The sequence below is a fragment of the Hemitrygon akajei genome, chromosome 13 (assembly GCF_048418815.1).
Source record: "Hemitrygon akajei chromosome 13, sHemAka1.3, whole genome shotgun sequence".
NCBI classification, from domain to species: domain Eukaryota; kingdom Metazoa; phylum Chordata; class Chondrichthyes; order Myliobatiformes; family Dasyatidae; genus Hemitrygon; species Hemitrygon akajei.
In genome coordinates this window covers 59,873,303-59,894,086 of record NC_133136.1, presented here as the reverse complement: position 1 = coordinate 59,894,086, position 20,784 = coordinate 59,873,303, and the positions used below count along the sequence as shown (strand labels likewise).

Genomic DNA, 20,784 nt, shown 5'->3' with positions numbered 1-20,784 from the left:
TTACAGAAAAATTATGAAGCTTGATATGAGCCTAATTATCATGGGTAAACTCTGCAGTCTGACCCAGACATTGCTTTAATCTTCACTACTTTTTGTACCTTGATCTCAGTCTCTGAGACCTCCCTCAACCTCCAATTCTCTTATCATTGGTTGTGATGTCATAAGCATCTAAGTACCAATGATCTTGAGTTCTGTCCCTAAATCTCTGTTATCACTTAACACTTATTAAATCTATATTTTATTCTCATATTCATTCCTGTATCACATGTTGTCAATATTAGAGAATTTAGAGATGTTCTTGTGCTAAAGGTGCTAAGCATATGCAAGTTATTGATGTTGCTGCTCATGACAATAGCACGTGATGTAAGTTCCACTACGGAATCTCAATGTAAGTTACATTTAGTTTCTGCTGCATTCTGGAGCTTTCATGTAAATCACAAACTGGACTGAAATTTAAAGAGAAACCCGAACTACAGGATACTAGTCATCACCATTAATCCTCACAACTGGGCAAATTGAATAATAATAAGCAACACACAACACCATCAAAACATCCTTCACAGACAGTGTCTGCTATATCCTATGCCAAGAACCACCAATGGTAAACTAACAAGTTCATCATTTGCATATTATTAAAATTAACTGTAAATGAGCCATAGACACAATGAGGATGAACGCCCTACTAATGATATTGCATTATGGCAAGTTATGTCACAGTAGGCAGAGCCAATTCATCCATTTGCATTTAGTGGCAATACGCTAACTGCAATCTTTACATGTGAGTTTAGACTTTCACTACAAATAGCAACAAAGTAAGTGACTACCACAGAGCATTTGATATTAAAAAATTAAAATACATTGGAATCACATGAATTGAAAAAGAATGATGTGATAGTACTGCTGAAGAGTAAATGTCAACTACATTTTCACATGGTTATCAGTGAAAAAATGAAACAGTATTCTATTTGATATATTTTTGTTTGTTTCAAGCTCAATGCATGTAGCCTTTTTGATCAAAGCTTTACATTTTCAGTTCTGAAGACTGATGCTTGAAATCCTGGAAATGAACCTCTGCACTGGCATCTTCTCTTTTCTCAATGGCAGCACTGCAAGTCAAGGCCCAATGACAAACCTTTAACTTTCAACAACTCAGTTACAGAAAACAACTTATGCTAGCTCTGATAGGAAGATCAGCCATTTTGTGATAAGTTTGCAAAAATATTTCTAAGTCATTTTAGTCTTTTTTTGAAAGCATTGTATATAAGAATATTTTTCTAAACATTTAAGATCCAAGTAAAACCACCTTGTTAACAGTTTCACTTGCTAAAAAGGTCACAGGGTGAATGCTAACAAAAATATTGATATTCAGCAAAGGGAATCAGAGACATTTGCAATCACTTTTCGGTGAAAGGATATTACATCTTTAGTCTCTGTGGTTGATATGTATTGTGATTGTGAAGCAAGATTACAACTAGACTATTTCATTACAGTTTTCACAATTACGAAGTTTTACTTAAGTGATTAATGTTGTCCAACTGTTTTTAATGGCTGTAATGACACTATATATCTATCATTTGTATTTACATTTTCATATAGCTTCTCCATATTTTTGATTAGTGTTAAAATCAAATATCACTGCCTTATCAGAGCTAGAATAAGACTATAGATTTTATATTTTGACTAGCATTATGATATTTACTATAGATTGGTGCAAAGCAAATCATTTTCTTAATCCATCATTGAGTATAATAAATTAATTTAGTATCATAATTAATCTTAAATCCACATATATTTTTGGAAAGGTTTACATGCTGAGTTTCCCTCAAGCTTGTCTTTCTGTGGCAGAGACTCCTTTCAGCCAAGAGGGGCAAAAAGAAAGGGTTTCCTCAGCCTTCACCAAAGGCAACCGTACATCAAACACTCTTTAAAAATGTAATTTCCCATCTTTCCCTGTGAAACTAATGTTACATCGGAACAAGAAAGTAATGAGGCTGTCTCAGATATTTTATTGTAATGCACTGCAGCATACAAATAATGAACTGCGATTAATTACAGAAAGAAGGCCAGGCTTTCTATAGATTTCTTTAGTAATGAAGGGCAATAGCTCTTATGTCAGGTAAACCAACTAATTAACTCATAATTGACTGATAACTTTTAAAAAAGCATGATAAAAATACATGCAAAGCAGCTTCCTGGACATTTTTTTTCCCATCAGTACCATACATTGATCTTTCTTAAAGGTGGAATTGAAAACATGATTTAATTTTCATAGTTTTCAGAAATAAGAGGGAATTGAGTTTCAGGATTTTTTCTGTGAGATGAGAGTTGTTTGTCACAGGTTCTGTGTGAGGTAAAAACTTCAAGTAGTGAAGAATCGAGGAGGAGCAGCAGAGCCATCCAATTGGAATTGAGATTCCAAAGTGGAATGTGATTTAACCTTCAGCAAGAAGGGAAAACCTCTTGTAAACATATATTTAAAAAGAAGCAAGAATTTTTAAAATGAAGCATAAGTCTGGAAAAATGGAACAATTATAGTTGTGTTTGAGTATGTCTGTGTGATATTTTTAATGCCATACCTAGTGGCTATCATCACACCACATTTACACTGTTTACTTCAATAGTAATGATTGCTATGATAAAATTAAAAACATTTCAGATTTGGGAATAGTCTGAGCTTAAATTCCACTAATATTTCTTCACTGAAAATATTTTCTACAATATAAATGTAGAGTAATCAGAAAATATTATGATTAAATTGTTATTGAATTAAGATTTCATCAACATATTAATCACCTATTTGTGAAGTATAGTCAAATCTGACTATTGGCTGTGTTGGATTATTGTGACGATGAAACAAGACAACATACTAATTTACTAAGAGTGAACCTGCATTTACACAGACCATGGTATCATATCCTTCAACATAAAGCCAACATTTTATAATAACAAACATTTCAAAATCAGGAGATAGAAATTCATTCACTACAATATGCAGTGAATGAATTGGGCGGATCATGCTTCACTGTGAAGCACTGCCAAAGTATCTCCTTCGTTCAATGTGCTTTCCGTTTTTGCATCAGATTACTGCAGTACTGATTGCCAACTCCAGCCCTGGACTCAGCATGGCATCGAAACATACTGAGCAAACGGACTAGACATACTTGATGGCTAAACAGTCAGATTCTCACCAAACATGGCTGGTACTATTCCATTCATTTAGTTGGGTTAACCACCTTCATTTAAAAACTAAGTTAAAAGGTCAAGTTTTGGTTAAGTATTTTGCTTATTTTTGTTATTTTACCAGGTATATAAGTTTGATTTAATTTACAGGAATCTGCTATGTTTAATTAAAATAATCAAAAATATATATTTTAAAATATCATGTTTGATTATTTTATTTCATTTTAACTTTATTTCAGTGTCTCTGAATATCAGAAATATTTTAAATAGTTAAAGTTATATTTGATGGCAGTGACCTTTTCGTGCCCTCTCCACAAAATCAGAAAGGCCTTCACATGGTTCAGTTCTTTTGAGTTCCTTTGCAAGAATACACAGCTATAAGATTAGCTGAAGAGTTGGGAGGGATGGTGGGTGATAGGGGGGTGATTGTGGCAGAGGTGCTTGTAACATGAACTGGCCCACTATGTAACCCGGTTGAAAACTTCTGAAATACAGTTGCATTAACTTCAATAGAACCAAATTTCAAAAGTACAGTTTGACATGTGTAGACTACCATATTGATCTTTCATTACATACAACAAAACAAAAGTTTTCACCAGAACTGTCATGCTGTGAGATGTTTGATGTAAAATCTTACAAACATCAGATGAATAATGAGCTAATTTGTTTTTGATGTTATTGAAGTGTGGGATGTTGGCCAAGACACTAGCAGAACTCGCTGCTCTATAAATATTGCGAAATAATTTTTTGCTTTCTTTTCTTGAACCAAATTTCCATCTTCGCCCACACACAGTGGAATAGGAGCCTTTTTTTGTAGAAGAAAGTCATCTCAAACTATAGGATCATTTGATCCAAGAAAATTCCCTTTTAGGAAGGAAGTCTCAGTGGCATGTATTGTGAATTATCTAACATTCCAATATCGGTGCATACATTCAGGAAAATTAGAAAGCATAGCTTAAAATGAGAAAGTTCTTCTAAATGACCCATATCAATACTGACATATTAATATTGCTGCTTTGTAACAATACACACCGGTTAAATTTCTATTCAGTTCACTGAACAATTCAGCAGTCCATCAATTGTTTGTAACCTTGTTTTAAAACATCCCTCACAGGAGGCAAAAAAAAATACATATAGACACACAAATAGGTAAGAGTACTACATATTTTCTAATTATAGTTAGGTTCGGCTTTCCTTTAAAAAAGTCTACCTACACAGCATCATTTTTGGTCTAACATTCCTAAATCATTAGACAATAGGATTTCCATTTGAGAGAATCAGTAAACTACCAGTTACATTTTATAGTTAGGTCATGCAACAAGACGGAATACAATGCAGATATCGAATAGAAACACAGAACATCATTTACAATGTAAAATTACCGAATACCTCGATCATTTTAATGGTAACAACAACTAGATAGTTAAGACGGTAGTAAAATAGTAGAATTCTAATGCATAGTTAATTAAGCATGAGAAGGGAATTCACTCATTCAAATTATCTGGATGGATATTGGAAACATATACCATTTCACCCTGCACTCATTAAAACATTTTATGTAGCATTTTTCAAAGGTGGCAATGTAGTGCTTCTTGATTGTACTTTTACTTCATTCTTAAATAACATGAAGGTGGGAATTAAATCTGAAGTTTTTCTGGTTTTGTATTTTTTCCAGGATGTTTGAAATATCAGTAAGTAATCCAGCTTTAATTATGGCAATGAGTATGACACAACTTTTTTATGTGCACCCTCATAAATCCATGTTCTTTGACATTTAGTTAAATAATACTAATGAGGAAGAAAAGTTACAAATCTGACCCTCAAAACTACAGACTTAGTCCATTTGTGAATAAGATATATAATGGGAAACTGAGTGTGACCATCAAGGATAGCCGCTGGATCGTGTAATGACTAGAAATGCTTTCACAGGCAAGAATGCAATATTACAATTGCCATAAATGACTGAAGTAAGCAAAATCAGAAAAGCCTCTCATCTTCATCTTAATACTACTTTTCTTTTCAGTTCAGCAGCCATCTTAGCTCTGCTTTGGCTTTTCTTTCATTCATTGTCTCAAAGGTACAACAACCAATTTCTAACATATTATCAGAATATATTTAATAGAATGGTAGAACAGACCCGATGGTCTGGAGGGCCTACTTTATATCCTGTGTCTTATGGTCTTATATGTGTAATGGAGTGATCACTGTGCCCTGCTCTTAAAACCTGTTCTTTTATTATACAGGGTCTTCTTTTGAGCTTTATTGATAGTATTTCATTGTAATTTTATCTATTGTGTTTTGCAAGTCAGTGTAAGATCAGTTGCAATCCTTCATGTGGTGAATTCCTTACATGCATTAGATAGCATCTTCCCCTTCCAAATCAATGCTGACTTCCTTCAAGCAGATTACTGTTTTAAAAATGATTCCACCTTACTCATTCAAAATCAGTTCCATTACTGTCCTTGAAACAAAGTAATAATAATGGGTCAGGTGTTCTTCATTTTATCAGCTTTTCTAAGTACAGGCACCACCTTCCGATCGAAGATTACCTTTCCAATGCCTATGGATTTTCATAAAGTGATTATTGGTGCTTTATAAATCTTATCACTGCCTTTCCCTGCGCTGTGAAGTATTATTTATAATACATAATTCTGCTTTTCACCTGTCAATTGATCTACAATTTCTCTCTCTGATATAAAGCTAATTAATTTTGCTTGGGATATCTTTAGAAGGACAAAATATACAGTTGTTTTTCAAATGAGTAATTAGTCATAAGTCTTAGTCACAGTTCTTAGTTTTGGGACTGTTTGCATCTATAATGGTGTACATAATGGAATTATGCACCCCATTATGGAAAATTATTATGCAAGTTACAGTTCATTTTTTGTGCTGAGCCTTAGATTCCTAGCCTTCTGCTTAGTTCTCTGAACAGTGTTTTAATAGCTTGTTTACAATTTCCTTTTAACATCCTCTTATTTTCTTGGAATTAATCAGATAAGCAGCTTCACCTTTCACACTTTAGGATGTGTACAGGCTAATTATGTTTCTCATTTTAAGTGTGATAGCACAATTGGTTGTCTTTTAAGGATCATTATCCACATTGATAATTGATCTCAACTTAGCTGAGCAGTACAACATCTTAATGATATGAAGATTTATTATTTGTAGTAAATTAATTGGGAAGTAATGAGAAAATTGATCAAATGTTCCTTGACATATTGAAAGCAAAGGTCGTTTTCAGCTTCTTCAGAATTATACTTCATAGAGTTGTTTTCCTTGAAAAAGCTAATTCAAGGTTTTGTATATGAGGGCAGAGTCTCCGTTTTATGATATTCATTAGGGGGAGGAATTCAGTATTCGAATAACTCAAAATTTAAATGGATTATACATTTAATGAGTCTTCGCAACTTTCAAAGTGCTGATATATTGACTTAGCAGAGATATTTTTGAAATCTACACATTTCTTACCTTTTATTAGGGTTCTATTCATTTCAGAAAAGCAAGTAAACATTCACAGTCCAAGAAAAAAACAAATTCAGCCAACTTAAAAAAATTGAATCTCAATTGTAATGAACTCACTATACTTCAAAATAATAATTCTTTACAGCTTAGAAACTGTTACTGTCACAATGTTTGAATTTAACTCTGAGGTACTCACATTTTGTATGACTACCTCTTTCTACCTTTCCTGCCAACTTTTAGCTGTTCATGGAAATCTATTGCCTGTAAATTAGGTTATCAAGTTGGGCATTAAAACTAAGTGGATTAAGCAGTTATTTCTGCATCTATACATTGAAGTCAGACTGGAAAAAATGTGCAACTTTTATTTAAAATGGTGGGTATCAAAATGTAAACTGTTAGATTTCTCAACTTAAAGTACAGTGTCCAGGAAATGAGGGCACCTGCTTCCCGATGACCCAGTTTAGTCCTGAGTTATAAGTCCAAGGATTTTGATATCACCAGCCTTGCTAATAAAAGAAGGTAACTGCCTGAGAGATAACTATCTGAGCAGTATCATCTGGAAGAATCACCTGAACTCTGCAGTTATTTCATCATCACACATCAGAAATAAGAAGAGAATTAGATAGAATATCTCCTGCAAAAGGAACATAGCCAACTCAGGATGGAACTGATTTGTCGATGTGCAAAGGTTTGCCTGCAAATAAGCAGAGATGCAGACAGAGACAATGCTTCAGATAATCCAATCACCAAACAAATTGATTATCACCATAAGGCAAAATATTACCTGCTTTGCTTTCCTCAAGGAGCCTCACTCCATTTTAACCACATTCAAATTTCTCCCACCTCAATAAACTGACTTTTGTCTTAAGAAATCATGTTTGAGTACCCAAGATCTCAGCATGTTTAAGTACTTTGATGAATATAGACATTCCACTGTCACTTAATCAGGTATTAAATTATTCCCTTTCCAGTTCTGATTCAACTAGATGACCAAAACTTGTTAATGAAATGGTTGAATTCTGTGAGACTCAGAAAGCTAACTGAATTCTACAACTGCCTCTTCAGGAAACATACATTCCTTTTCTGGTTTCCTCCCTCTCTAAAGGACATGCCAATCAGCTGAGCATGAATGCATGAAGACATCATATTTAAACCAAATGAACTACAACTCTAAACCTAAACTGACATGATTAAAACAGTAAGAAATCAATCAATATCCTCTTCTTGAAGCTTCCTCTTTGCAAATTACCCCACATCCACTGAGCAACTCAGCAGCTGCAGACCAGGAACCTGTTAAAAAAAAGTCTAAAGCAATCATGACGTTATGGGTTATGGGTATTGTAAATCAATCACCACAACTTCGAAATAGTATTTATCAAGTATTTAGGTAAATGTTCCCATTTCAGCTTCAGCAGAGAGAATTTCTTAATCAGTCATTTTGCTGGAAGAATGGAACGCTGATTTGTGCCACGAGTAACCGATTAACTTTAACTAAGTTAAAAGAAGAGATAAGTCTATCTTTCTAGTTCTATGATTGTGGTTTGAGTTCTGCTCCCTTTGCTTATTTTAGCGAAGTACTTGTATTAGGTCAAGCTATTGTGCATATATTTAAAATATATTTGGCTTTATGATAAGTTTAGCGATGGGTAAATCAGGAGCTCTGTGAATACATGTGAACTGGCAGCGCTCATTAATCTGATACCATTTTTGCTTATTTCTCTCTAAAATAACTCATACCATTTTCTGATGTTATGAATGCTCAAGCAAAGATGAAACCTGGAAGAAACTAAAAAGCTGGTGATAAAACTTGTATAGTAAAATATAACATTTGTTGTATAAAATTCTAATGACACTTATCCTATTGTCAAAGCTCAGCATGTACTGCATGTTGGTTGAAATGTCCATATTAATGATTATGAAAAATCAGTAACTTAATTTTTGGATCTTATATTGAGTTTAAATAGCAAATGGGGCTATACTGTATAAATGTAATACTATTTAATCTGGGAGTTTTGGTTAACAGAGAAATAATTTGCTTTAATCCATGCTGTGTGTATATTTTATACCAAAAGAAAACATGCTTTAATTTATTATTGCTTACTTCCTTTAGTTTGACAACCAGAAATGAACAATACCAGAGATCTTATTAGATATAAAAAGCCAATATCCACTTTGTGTTGTGCCTCTAGATATTGTTCTTTAATTGAGGTTATGGTAATAATTGAAGATATTTAATTTTCTGTAGTTGTTTTCATTTCATTCCAAAATTAAATTGTTACTTTCATCTGCAGCATTGCCTTTTTGGTTACCAACCACAGAATGGGTTAGAGCATGGCTGAATAACATGATGAGCAGTATTTCTTGTGCCCTTTATAAATGGAATTTTCCAAAGCTTCTAAACCGGAGGAAATTATTATGTTATAAGACCTAACATCTTTATTAGTGATCTATAATACAGTTTGCATTGATAGAAAGTTGAAACAGCTTTATATTGATGCAAAGTGCATATGCTAATTGAATTGTGAATTCACTCTAATGAAAGACTGGCAGCCTGTCTCTGGGCTAAGAAAAAAATAGGTGCTTATCAGATATATATTCCTTTAAGAATCTTAGCACCTTAAAATGGCTGCTGCCTTTGTATCACAACTTGCTGACCAAGATCACATTGATGTTAAGTGCACTTAGTCTTTATGAAATGCAAACATGATCAGAAAATCATGATAACATCACATTATTAATGACCTAAGTTAACTGTTACATTGAATTTTATATTTCTTACGTGAATAGCTTATTTGAAATCACATAGATTATTCAGAACTTTCGATTCCGCAGGTACTGAGCAAGATTACTAATATGACAATACATCATCAGTAAAAACATCCCTGCACACTACAGAAAAAAAGTCTCGGTTTAAAAGAACAGCTGCTTTTATAGTTTTGATCAAAAACACCACAATCTTTCCTAAACTACAATAAATAAAATGAGCAGAAAATTGGCTTGAAAGCGGATAACATTTTGTGATACAGCTTAGATTAGATTTAATTCCATTTCATATTCAAAACTTAATGTTCATTTAAGAATGATTGATTGGATTCTCTGCGGATTTGTCCTTGATAACTGATTGTGTTGATATTGCCCTAGATGCAATGTGGGTCATCTATCAATCAGCTGTCTGCCATATGACAAAAATGCATGTGTTAAAATGAATATAAATGTTTGTATTTTATCAAATGTACATTTTGAAAAATATCAATATTTGAAAATGTGCATGATTTATGTATATGGCACAAGAATTCAAAGTAAGTTGCATACTTAGCAGCATGTCAACTAATTCAAATATAATAATGATAAAAATTGATTTTTTTTTCACATTATTTTTCTTCTTAGGAAAGTGTGAAATAGTATTTCATTTTTATGACTTCAACACAATTAAACAATGTATAGGCTAAAATTCTACCACTGCCGATTTATTCATCCTCTGCTTATGCTACTGAACGTTATTTTTACAAGTAAAGATATGCAATCCAATAAACCAGATTGAACAGACCAAATGCTGTCGGGAAGAATATTCTAGAGTAGGAATCAATTTTGGTAACACGGATATGTATTCGGCCCTGCCTCCATGCTCCTGTACGGCATTCCTCGAAGCAGCAGAAGAAACTGCTACAGTCTTTGCCATCCAAGCACTCATAGCCGTAGTCATCATGTTCTTGTAGATGTGCGATGTTGTTCACCTGAATTAATGTTGATCCTGGGCGAACATTAATAGCAGGTGATTTCTGCAAATATATCAAAAAGAATGTATTAATTGATCTTGTTTTATTTTAGCAAGATTTTGAATTCTGTAGTGGTTAATATACTGTAGCAGAGACTAAATTCATATTTGGAAGAGGACCTGTACGTATTTGAATTGCAGGTCATCTGGCATCAGTCCCAATCTTTTATTCATAGATAAACCCCTACTAAATGATGGGACGACCTTTACAACCATGCATTACAAAAGTGAATGACAAATTTATGGAAAAAGTGTGATTTATTTATATTGGTTGCAGGAGTTTGTCACAGTCATTAGGGACTTACATTTCTGAGAGTATGAACAGCTTGGATTACAGTACATTAATATTCTGTCACACTTGAAATTTCTTTTTAAATCTTGTCATCTAATCATGATAGTAAAATGTTTAAACCTCTATCATTTTTTTTTACTTCATTTGCCAGACCTTGCTGCTCTGATGTTTAATATTGGCAATTTAAACAACAGGCAACTTTTTTTTACCAGTCTGCTCTGTTAATCTTTATTAAAAGACCACTGGGAGATGAAGATATCTGAATAAGAGAAAATCTCCAGATGCTGGAAATCCAAGCAACACAAACAAAATATTGGAGGAACTCAGCAGGCCAGGCAAGATCTATGAAAAAGAGTACAGTCAATGTTTCGGGCTGAGACCCTTCATCAGGACTGGAGAAAAAAGGATGAGGAACCAGTGTTAGAAGGTGGGAGGAGGGGAGGAAGAAACACAAGGGGATAGGTGAAACCAGGAGAGGGATGGTGAAATAAAGGGTTGGGAAGTTGTTTGGTGAAAGAGGTACAAGGCTGGAGAAGAGGCAATCTAATAGGAGAGAAGAGAAAGCCATGGAAGAGGAAAAAGGGGAGGAGCACCAGATGAAGGAGATGGACAGGCATCAAGATAGGGTGAGAGAGGGAAAAGGGGATTGGGGATTAGAGAAGGAGGCGGGCGGGGTGGGGGGCATTACTGGAAGTTCATGAGATCAATGTTCATGCAATTAGGTTGCAGACGGAATATAAGGTGATGCTCCTCCGAACTGAGTATGGCCTCATTACGACATTAGAGGAAGCCATAGATGGATAATATTGGAATGGGAATGGGGAGTGGAATTAAAATGGGTAGCCACTGGAAGATCCTACTTTTTCTGGAGAATGAAGCGTATGTGCTCAGTGAAAATACGTCGGGTCTCACTGATATACAAGAGGCCGCACCAGGAGCACCGGATACAATGGATGCCGCAACAGACTCACAGGTGAAGAGTTGCCTCACCTGGAAGGACTGCTTGGGGCCCTGAATGGTAGTGAGGGAGGAGGTGCAGGGGCAGGTGTAGCACTTATTCTGCTTGCAAGGATAGGTGCCAGGAGGGAGATCAGTGGGGAGGGCCGAATGAACAAGGGAGTCGCATAGGGAGCGATCCCTGTGGAAAGCAGAAAGTGGGGAGAGGGAAAGATGTACTTGGTGGTGGTGTCCCGTTGGAGATGGTGGAAGTTACAGAGAATTATGTGCTGGACACGGAGGCTGCGGTGGGGTGGTAGGTGATGAAGATATATGAACTCTTTGCTACAGTTAATGGTGGTAAAATACTTTTACATTTCATTAATACTGTTTTTTAATATTTCACTGATACTGAAATTATCAGTTGTAAAGTTCTTGGAACAGCTTTATGTAATCATGCTTCCCCTGTGTAATCATTGGCACATCTATTTAATATATTGCAAGTTCTTATGGCTGCTAGCATCTAGCTTTCAAAAACTGCAATCTTTCAACTACAAGGGGAATTTTCTGCTTAATGATTGGGGAAGAATGGAAGATTCTCCACAAGAGTTCAAGCATGAAGCAATGAGTGCTCCCAAAGTAACAAACAAGATGCTAAATGAACCCAGCAGGTCAAGCAGCATCTGAAGAGGGAAATGGACAGTAAATGTTTCAAGTCAAGATCTTCATCAGAATTGAAAGATATTAAGAGTGATAGTATAAGCAAGTGTAGCAAAAGCTGGCAACTATAGGTGGATCCAGGTGAGGAGTGGTGATAAGACAGAGGAGAAGGGAAAAGGGAAACAGGGATAAAGGCTGGGAAGTAATAAGTGGAGGCAACAAATGGTTGCAGATGATGGAATTATGATGGGACAGGAAGGTGGAGCATCGAATAAGGAAAGTGGGCTGAGTAGATAGGAACTTTGTAGGGAGGATAACTACAATAAGGGGTCATTCCTAGACTACAAGGAGAATGCCTTTTTACAAAGAGGTCATAAAGTTATAGCTATCTACCCATGGGAGAAGGTTATTAGGCAGGTAACGGTAATATTAAATATCTGCCATTTGGGAAATCTGTGATGATTATAAATTTCCTTGCCTGTTCTGTATAAATGAAAATAAGAAACGGCAACAGGAATAGGTCAATAGGTTCTTGAGGCTATTTGATAATATCACAAACAAGAGAAAATCTGCAGATGCTGAAAATCCAAGCCACAGACACACAAACTCAGCAGGCCAGGTGGCATCTATAGAAAAAAGTACAGACAAACTTCCGGGCCAAGACACATCATCAGGACTGGAGAAAAAATAATCAGGAGTCAGAGTAGGAAGGTGGGGGAGGGGAGGAAGAATATCATGGCTGACTCAGCCCTACCCTCCACTACACTTCCCTGCTTTCTCGCCATGACTGCCTCCAAAACTCGCTAAGGAAGACAATTTTAGTGATTTACAAACATCAGAGAAAATACATTTTTCCTCGTCTCTGTCTTAAATGGGTGTGCCCACAAGAAAAAAATTTCCCTCACAACATCGACACTGCTAGTCTCTTTCATAATCTTATATAGTTTAATAACATTACATCTCATTCTGCTATATGTCAATGAATATGGTCCAATCTCAACTGACACTTCAGGAAAATAGTGCAAGAATGTTTTCAGTGTTTTTTCCAATTGTTATGAGTAATGAACAGACCTGATGGACAATGGGGTACAGAGTTAACCATTCCCCCCTGAGAAACACGAACTATTACTGTTGCTATGCTGACCATAAGAAAGAGAGACGGAAAAACAAGCAAGAACATCGGCGACAGATAAGAGAGAGGGGAAAATTGCTGATTAACGGTATTGTGACTCCTTTTTGAATTATTTACTGTTTTGCTGCAAGGACAATAGTTTGCTCATAAACATTCCTCAGTAGACTGAAGGAGTGGCCTTATTTGATGGACACAGTCATTCAGGAGTGATGGATAGCTGAGTCTCCATGAGTAGGGATAAAAGACAGGTCTGGAGAAACACCCTCCAGACATGCCAGTGGACACTGATTGAGTGTTGGAACCCACAAGAAAGGTGGGGGCTTCGAAGACCGAACCAGGAGGTCAGTCATTAAGGCTATCAGTGTAAAAGCAGGGCCGGTGGGGACTTGTGTGTGTGTCCACTCATGCCAGAGTGACGAGTCCACCACAGAAAAACGGTCTAGCAGAAGGACGGACAGGTCATAACTGAATGACCACACCGATACGACGGATTAAGAAAGCAAAGGAAGGTTTGCCTGACTGTAGCTGTTACATCTCGCTCTCTCTCTCTCTCTCCCCCCCCCCCCAACGATTACAATACAACAACCATAACTACATCAGCACTCATGAACTGAACTGAACTTTATACTTTTCTATGACAATTCATTTACCCCTAGACATCAATAGAGCTTGTTTATTATTGATTATTATTATTCCTACACTTTTAGGTTTATTACTGCTAACTGGTTTTATATATATATTTGCATTATTGATATGGTTTTGCTTATTTTTATTAACAAACACCTTTAGTATAGTACCACCAGACTCTAACAAAGTCTTCTTTCTCTGCTGGTTAGACACCCAGTTACGGGGTACGTCACAAATTGGGGGCTCGTCTGGGATTTGATCACGAAATTAGGGGGCCAGTGAATCGGGATAAAAGTCCCTTATCTGATCTGGTTGTGAGATTAACCAGATGGGAAACCAGCAGAGATGGACATTGTCAAATTTTTAAAAGACCCGACTGCGGGGGCATTAGAGGTTGCCAGGAAGGCTGAATTGGTGAATGTTGCGAAACGATTAGATCTCCCAGAGGTGAAATCATTGATGAGAAAGGTGGATATACAGAGAGAAATAGTCATGCATTATGTACCCAAGGGTGTGTTCACACCAGATGAATTGGACCTGTTCCCTGAAAAGAAACTAGCCGAGGGGGAGGTTCAGTTAGAGATAGAAAAATTAAAGTTGGCTGAGAAAGAGAAAGAGAGGCAGCATGAACTTCAGATGAGGCAGCTGGAAGCAGAGGAGGAAGAAAGAAAGGCTGAAAGGGAGAAGGAAGAAGCTGAAAGGCAGATGGAGGAAAAGGAGAAAGAGAGGCAGCATGCGCTGGAAATAGAGAAGTTAAGGGTACAGCAGGGAAGAGACCAGGCGGCAGACCCAAATGAAGGGTTCAAGATTAGTCGGGAGATCCAGTTGGTACCTCCATTCGAGGAGATGGATGTCGATAAGTTCTTCCTCCATTTTGAGAAAGTGGCTGTGAATCAGAACTGGCCTGAGAGAAAATGGGTTGTTCTGGTACAGAGCGTACTTAGGGGGAAGGCTCAGCAAGCGTATTCGGCATTGTCCATGGATGAGTCTAGGAATTATGAGCAAGTAAAAAGGGCTGTACTGAGGAGTTACGAGTTGGTGCCAGAGGCATACCGGCAGAAGTTCCGGAACTTGAGAAAGCCGTGGAACCACACGTATTTAGAGTTTGCCCGTGAGATGCAAATGTATTGTGAGCGTTGGTGCACCTCAAAAGGGGTTGATGAAGATTATGATAACCTGTTACAGTTAATACTGATAGAGCAGTTCAAAAGTTGTATCCCTGAGAGTATGAAGATGTACTTGGATGAGAAGGAGACAGAGACTCTGTCTGCGACTGCCAAGTTAGCAGACGAGTATGCCTTAACCCACAAGTCAAAGTTTTCCTCAAATAAGAGTTACCAGAGAGGCAGTAGGGACAGTAGAGAAAGCCCACCAGCTAAGGCAGAGAATAAGCTGGGAGCTAGTGGAAAAGATGAGGAGGAAGAGGAAAAGCAGGCTGGCAGGAAGGTTCCTAGCTTTACCTGTTATTATTGTGGGAAAGCTGGTCATATAGCATCTGTGTTTTGCTCTGAAGAAGGAGACAGGAAAAGGGAAAACAGCAGTCCCGACAGGTTGCATTGAGTCGGTCAGCAGATCGATGGGGAAGGCAAAGATAGATAGAGCCCAAGAGGGGAGTGAGAAATTTATTTCGGAAGGGACAGTGTCTGTGAAGGAAGGAAAACTCAGTTCCAGTGCGGATCTGGAGGGATACTGAGGCTGGTCAGTCATTGATTTTAAGGAAGGTATTAGATTTTGGTTCTGAGACCCAGACTGGGGAGTCTGTGTTAAGAGGTATCAGAAAAGGGACCGAGGCCCTACACAGGATATTTTTGAAATGTGGCCTGGTATCTGGACCAGTCGAAAAAGGGGTGAGGTCGAAATTACCGGTGGACGGCGTGGACGTCCTACTTGGTAATGATCTGCCAGGTGGTGACGTGTGTTCAGCAGTGAAGCTGACAAGTAAGCCTATGAGTGCTGAGGACCCGCCCATAGATTTCAAGATCTATCCCACATGCGCAGTCACTCGCAGCATGTCTAGAAAGGTGGCTGAGAAAGAAGACAGTTTAAATGAGTCCAGTGTTGATTTGGCGGAGACGTTTTTACCGACCCTGTACCAAGAGGGGTTAGAGGGTGGTAAAACGGAGGATAGTGGGGTGAAAGAGAGTAAAGATGAGAAACAGATATGGCAGTTAGAAGGTCCAGGGTTGGACATGGATGATCTGTCTGGCTTGACAGAACTGTTTGCAGTTGAAGAATTTAAATGTGTTCCCGATAATGATATAAGGGCAGTCCTAGATGAAAAGGATGCCGCTACCTTGAGGAAGTCTGCTGGGTTAGCAGATGAAATTGTTTTAACCCGCAAGGTTGAGTTTACTCCGAATGGGAGTTGCCCAGAGAGTAACTGGGAGGATCAGGGGAACTTAGAATTTGAAAAGGGGACTGGTATTGAAAGCCTGGAAGAGGTAGATGTCCCGTTTGAGTGTGTTCAGGGTGTGAAGGGTGTGGATGCACAGGGTACTGAACCTAGTATTGAAACTCAGGAAAAGTCTGAGGTATCTGATTTAGTTGAAAAGGAATGCAGTACTTTTGGGTCAGATGGACTTGGTTCAGTGAAGAAAGGGTTAACCTTGGTACCAGTGGAAAGTGAACATTTTCAGTTGTTTGTGTTAGAAGGTGTGTTAAAAGTTAATGATGAGATGAAAGCTGGTGATGTGAATATTATTGAAGGAGAAGGGAAAGGTGTTGTTCCTAAATTGAATAAAGAAAATTTAAAGTTTGAATTGGATTTAGAAGGATTGACAAAAGGGAAGGGACTGTTAACTGAACAATGGCTTGTTAACAAGGTGCTTGTGAATCAATTACAGTTTGCTTGGAAATTTAAAGATAAACAACTTGCTGATGTTGTTCAAGTATGTGATTTGGAGAGGCAGAATTTGAAATGTTGTTTTGACCAAGAGGGATCATCTGCCGCTGTTAAACTGAAAACAAATAGAATAAAAGATCCTGAAGATAAAATTAATGACTTGCCTAAAATTAACGAATTGTGTGGAAGTTCAGCAAATGGGCTTAGTTTGGAAAACATTGGTGATAAGATAACTCCTGTGAAAGGAGTATGTGAAGGCCTATTCCACACTGGTGAGCAAGCTAACCACGTGAGAGTTAAGTGGAAAAGGGACAAAAGTTGACCAAATGCCACTTTGAATAACAGGATCTGGTTTTGAGGGAATTTGACAAAGCATGTGAAAGATAAAAAACACCATGGAAGATTGATTGTTTGAATGTTAAGTTTAAAAGTAAAATAGAGATTAGTATTTGCACAAACTTTTGTAATGTACTACATTATAATCACACATGTATTGGTTCACGCTTTGTAATAGACACCTAAGCTAAGATCACAACCCTTTAGTTTTTTTTTTGGCTAACATGTAAAATAAAAAGTAGGCGGTTATTAAGTTGGAGTCTGTTGTTACAGGAATTTGATATTAAAATACAATATGTAAAGGGGAGTGACAATGTAATTGCTGATTGTTTATCTAGATGTTAACTTGAACGTGTATCTGTATTATTCTTGTAGTTAAGACAACTTCTGTATTTTGTTAAACTCTGTAATTCAGTCATGTGCTTTATTAGTTAATTTTCCCTCTGGTGAAAATTCCCAGAAGGATGGGGGTGTTATGAGTGATGAACAGACCTGATGGACAATGGGCTACAGAGTTAACCGTTCCCCCCCCCCCCCCCGAGAAACACAAACTATTACTGTTGCTATGCTGACCATGAGAAAGAGAGACGAAAAACAAGCAAGAACATCGGCGACAGATAAGTGAGAGAGGGGGAAATTGCTGATTAACCGTATTGTGACTCCTTTTTGAATTATTTACTGTTTCGCTGCAAGGACAATAGTTTGCTCATAAACATTCCTCAGTGGACTGAAGGAGTGGCCTTATTTGATGGACACAGTCATTCAGGAGTGATGGATAGCTGAGTCCCCATGAGTAGGGATAAAAGACAGGTCTGGAGAAACACCCTCCAGACATGCCAGTGGACACTGATTGAGTGTTGGAACCCACAAGAAAGGTGGGGGCTTTGAAGACCGAACCAGAAGGTCAGTCATTAAGGCTATCAGTGTAAAAGCAGGGCCGGTGGGGACTTGTGTGTGTGTCCACTCATGCCAGAGTGACGAGTCCACCACAGAAGAATGGTCTAGCAGAAGGACGGAGGGGTCATAACTGAATGACCACACCGATACGACGGATTAAGAAAGCAAAGGAAGGTTTGCCTGACTGTAGTTGTTACATCTTGCTCTCTCTCTCTCTCTAACGATTACAATACAACAACCATAACTACATCAGCACTCATGAACTGAACTGAACTTTATACTTTTCTATGACAATTTATTTACCCCTAGACATCAATAGAGCTTGTTTATTATTGATTATTATTATTCCTACACTTTTAGGTTTATTACTGCTAACTGGTTTTATATGTATATTTGCATTATTGATATGGTTTTGCTTATTTTTATTAATAAACACCTTTAGTATAGTACCACCAGACTCCAACAAATTCTTCTTTCTCTGCTGGTTAGACACTCAGTTACGGGGTACGTAACACAATAGAGATATATCCTTTCTCAGATGTGGAGAACAACACTACCCACAATACATCAGGTGCCATTTTACAAGTTGCCTCTGAAGTCATATCAAAATATCTCCACACTCCAGCAATAAAAAATCAATTTTTCTTTCTAATTACTTCATATGCATGCAAGCATATTGTATTTCATATGCTACAACCATTAGGTTCCTTTGTAAAAAGAACAGTTTGTAATCTCACTCCATTTCAATAATATTTTACTTTTTCATTCTTCCTTCCAAAGTAGATAAGCTCATCTATTTCTACATTCCATCAGCCAACTTCGTGCCCATTCACGTACCCATCCATATCTGTGTGCAGGCTTTTTATGTTCTCCACACAACTTGCAGACTCACATAGCTTTGTGTTATCAGCCTCTATAGGTTAAGATCCTTCAACCAAGTCATTAATATAAAGTAATGGATAGTTGAAACACTGGCATTATTCCAGGTAGTACTCCCCTAGTTTTTCATTGCCAATTCAAAAATGACCTGTAAAGCATAGGAGGGAAAGTTCTCAGACTTATTTTAAGAGATGTGATAACAGAGCACTTAAAAAATATTAATGGATTCAAACTATCAAAGAAGAACAAAGAAGGAAGTGGGGATGTCCTTTACAAAGCACAGTTTCGATGGTGGGGGTGGGGGGGGAATGCATAATTAAAACCTGGTTTTAACAAAAGTTTTCATGTCAGTGAAATGAAAAATCATGCCAGACATAAATGTGGGTTTTGGACCATCTTAGCCATCATAACTTATTGAATTTTTTGAAGAGGTTATGAGGAAAGTTGACGAGGGTAAAGTAGTAGATGTTTTCTATATGGACTTCAGTAAAGCCTTTGACAAGGTTCTGCACAGAAGGTTAGTTAGGAAGGTTCAATCGTTAGGTATTAATATTGAAGTAGTAAAATGGATTCAACAGTGGCTAGATGGGAGATGCCAGAGAGTAGTGGTGGATAACTGTTTGTCTGGTTGGAGGCCGGTGACTAGTGGTGTGCCTCAGGGATCTGTACTGGGTCCAATGTTGTTTGTAATATACATTAATGATCTGGATGATGGGGTGGTAAATTGGATTAGTAAGTATGCCGATGATACTAAGATAGGTGTTGTTGTGGATAATGAAGTAGGTTTTCAAAGCTTGCAGAGAGATTTAGGCCAGTTAGAAGAGTGGGCTGAACAATGGCAGATGGAGTTTAATGCTGATAAATGTGAGGTGCTACATTTTGGTAGGAATAATCCAAATAGGACATACACCGTAAATGGTAGGGCATTGAAGAATGCAGTAGAACAGAGTGATCTAGGAATAATGGTGCATAGTTCCCTGAAGGTGGAATGTCATGTGGATAGGGTGGTGAAGAATGCTTTTGGTATGCTGGCCTTTATAAATCAGAGCATTGAGTATAGGAGTTGGGATGTAATGTTAAAACTGTACAAGGCATTTGGAGTATTGTAAGGCCGAATTTGGAGTTTTGTGTACAGTTCTGGTCACCGAATTATAGGAAAGATATCAACAAAATAGAGAGAGTACAGAGAAGATTTACCAGAATGTTACCTGGGTTTCAGCACCTAAGTTACAGGGAAGGGCTGAACAAGTTAGGTCTTTATTCTTTGGAGCGTAGAAGGTTGAGGGGGGACTTGATAGAGGTATTTAAAATAATGATGGGGATAGATCGAGTTGACGTGGATAGGTTTTTTCCATTGAGAGTAGGGGAGATTCAAACAGGAGGACATGATTTGAGATTTGGGGGCAAAAGTTTAAGGGTAGCATGAGGGGGAATTTCTTTACTCAGAGAGTGGTAGCTGTGTGGAAGGAGCTTCTAGTAGAAGTGTTAGAGGCAGGTTCGATATTGTCATTTAAAGTAAAATTGGATAGGTATATGGACAGGAAAGGAATGGAGGGTTATGGGCTGAGTGCAGGCCACTGGGACTAGGTGAGTGTAAGCGTCGGCACGGACTAGAAGGGCCGAGATGTCCTGTTTCTGTGCTGTAATGGTTATATGGTTATATCATTTGGGAGAATTTCTAAGTTGTACTTTTCGGCAGTCACTGTGTCAATGGTCCCGTTTGGAGTTGGAACATAGACTGGTGCCAGGCTTCTCCTACAGCAACT

General features: G+C 37.5%; 1 protein-coding gene across 1 annotated transcript in view; it reads right to left on the bottom strand.

Annotated features, from left to right (window-relative positions):
• Positions 1 to 1,989: 1,989 nt before the first annotated feature.
• Positions 1,990 to 20,784, bottom strand: part of gabrg1 (gamma-aminobutyric acid type A receptor subunit gamma1) — a 135,527-nt gene continuing 116,732 nt past the window's right edge. The window contains exon 9 of the mRNA XM_073064725.1: positions 1,990 to 10,421. Within this exon, the coding sequence (XP_072920826.1) occupies positions 10,146 to 10,421 (276 nt within the window). The 3' untranslated portion in view covers positions 1,990 to 10,145. The remainder of the gene's footprint in view (positions 10,422 to 20,784) is intronic.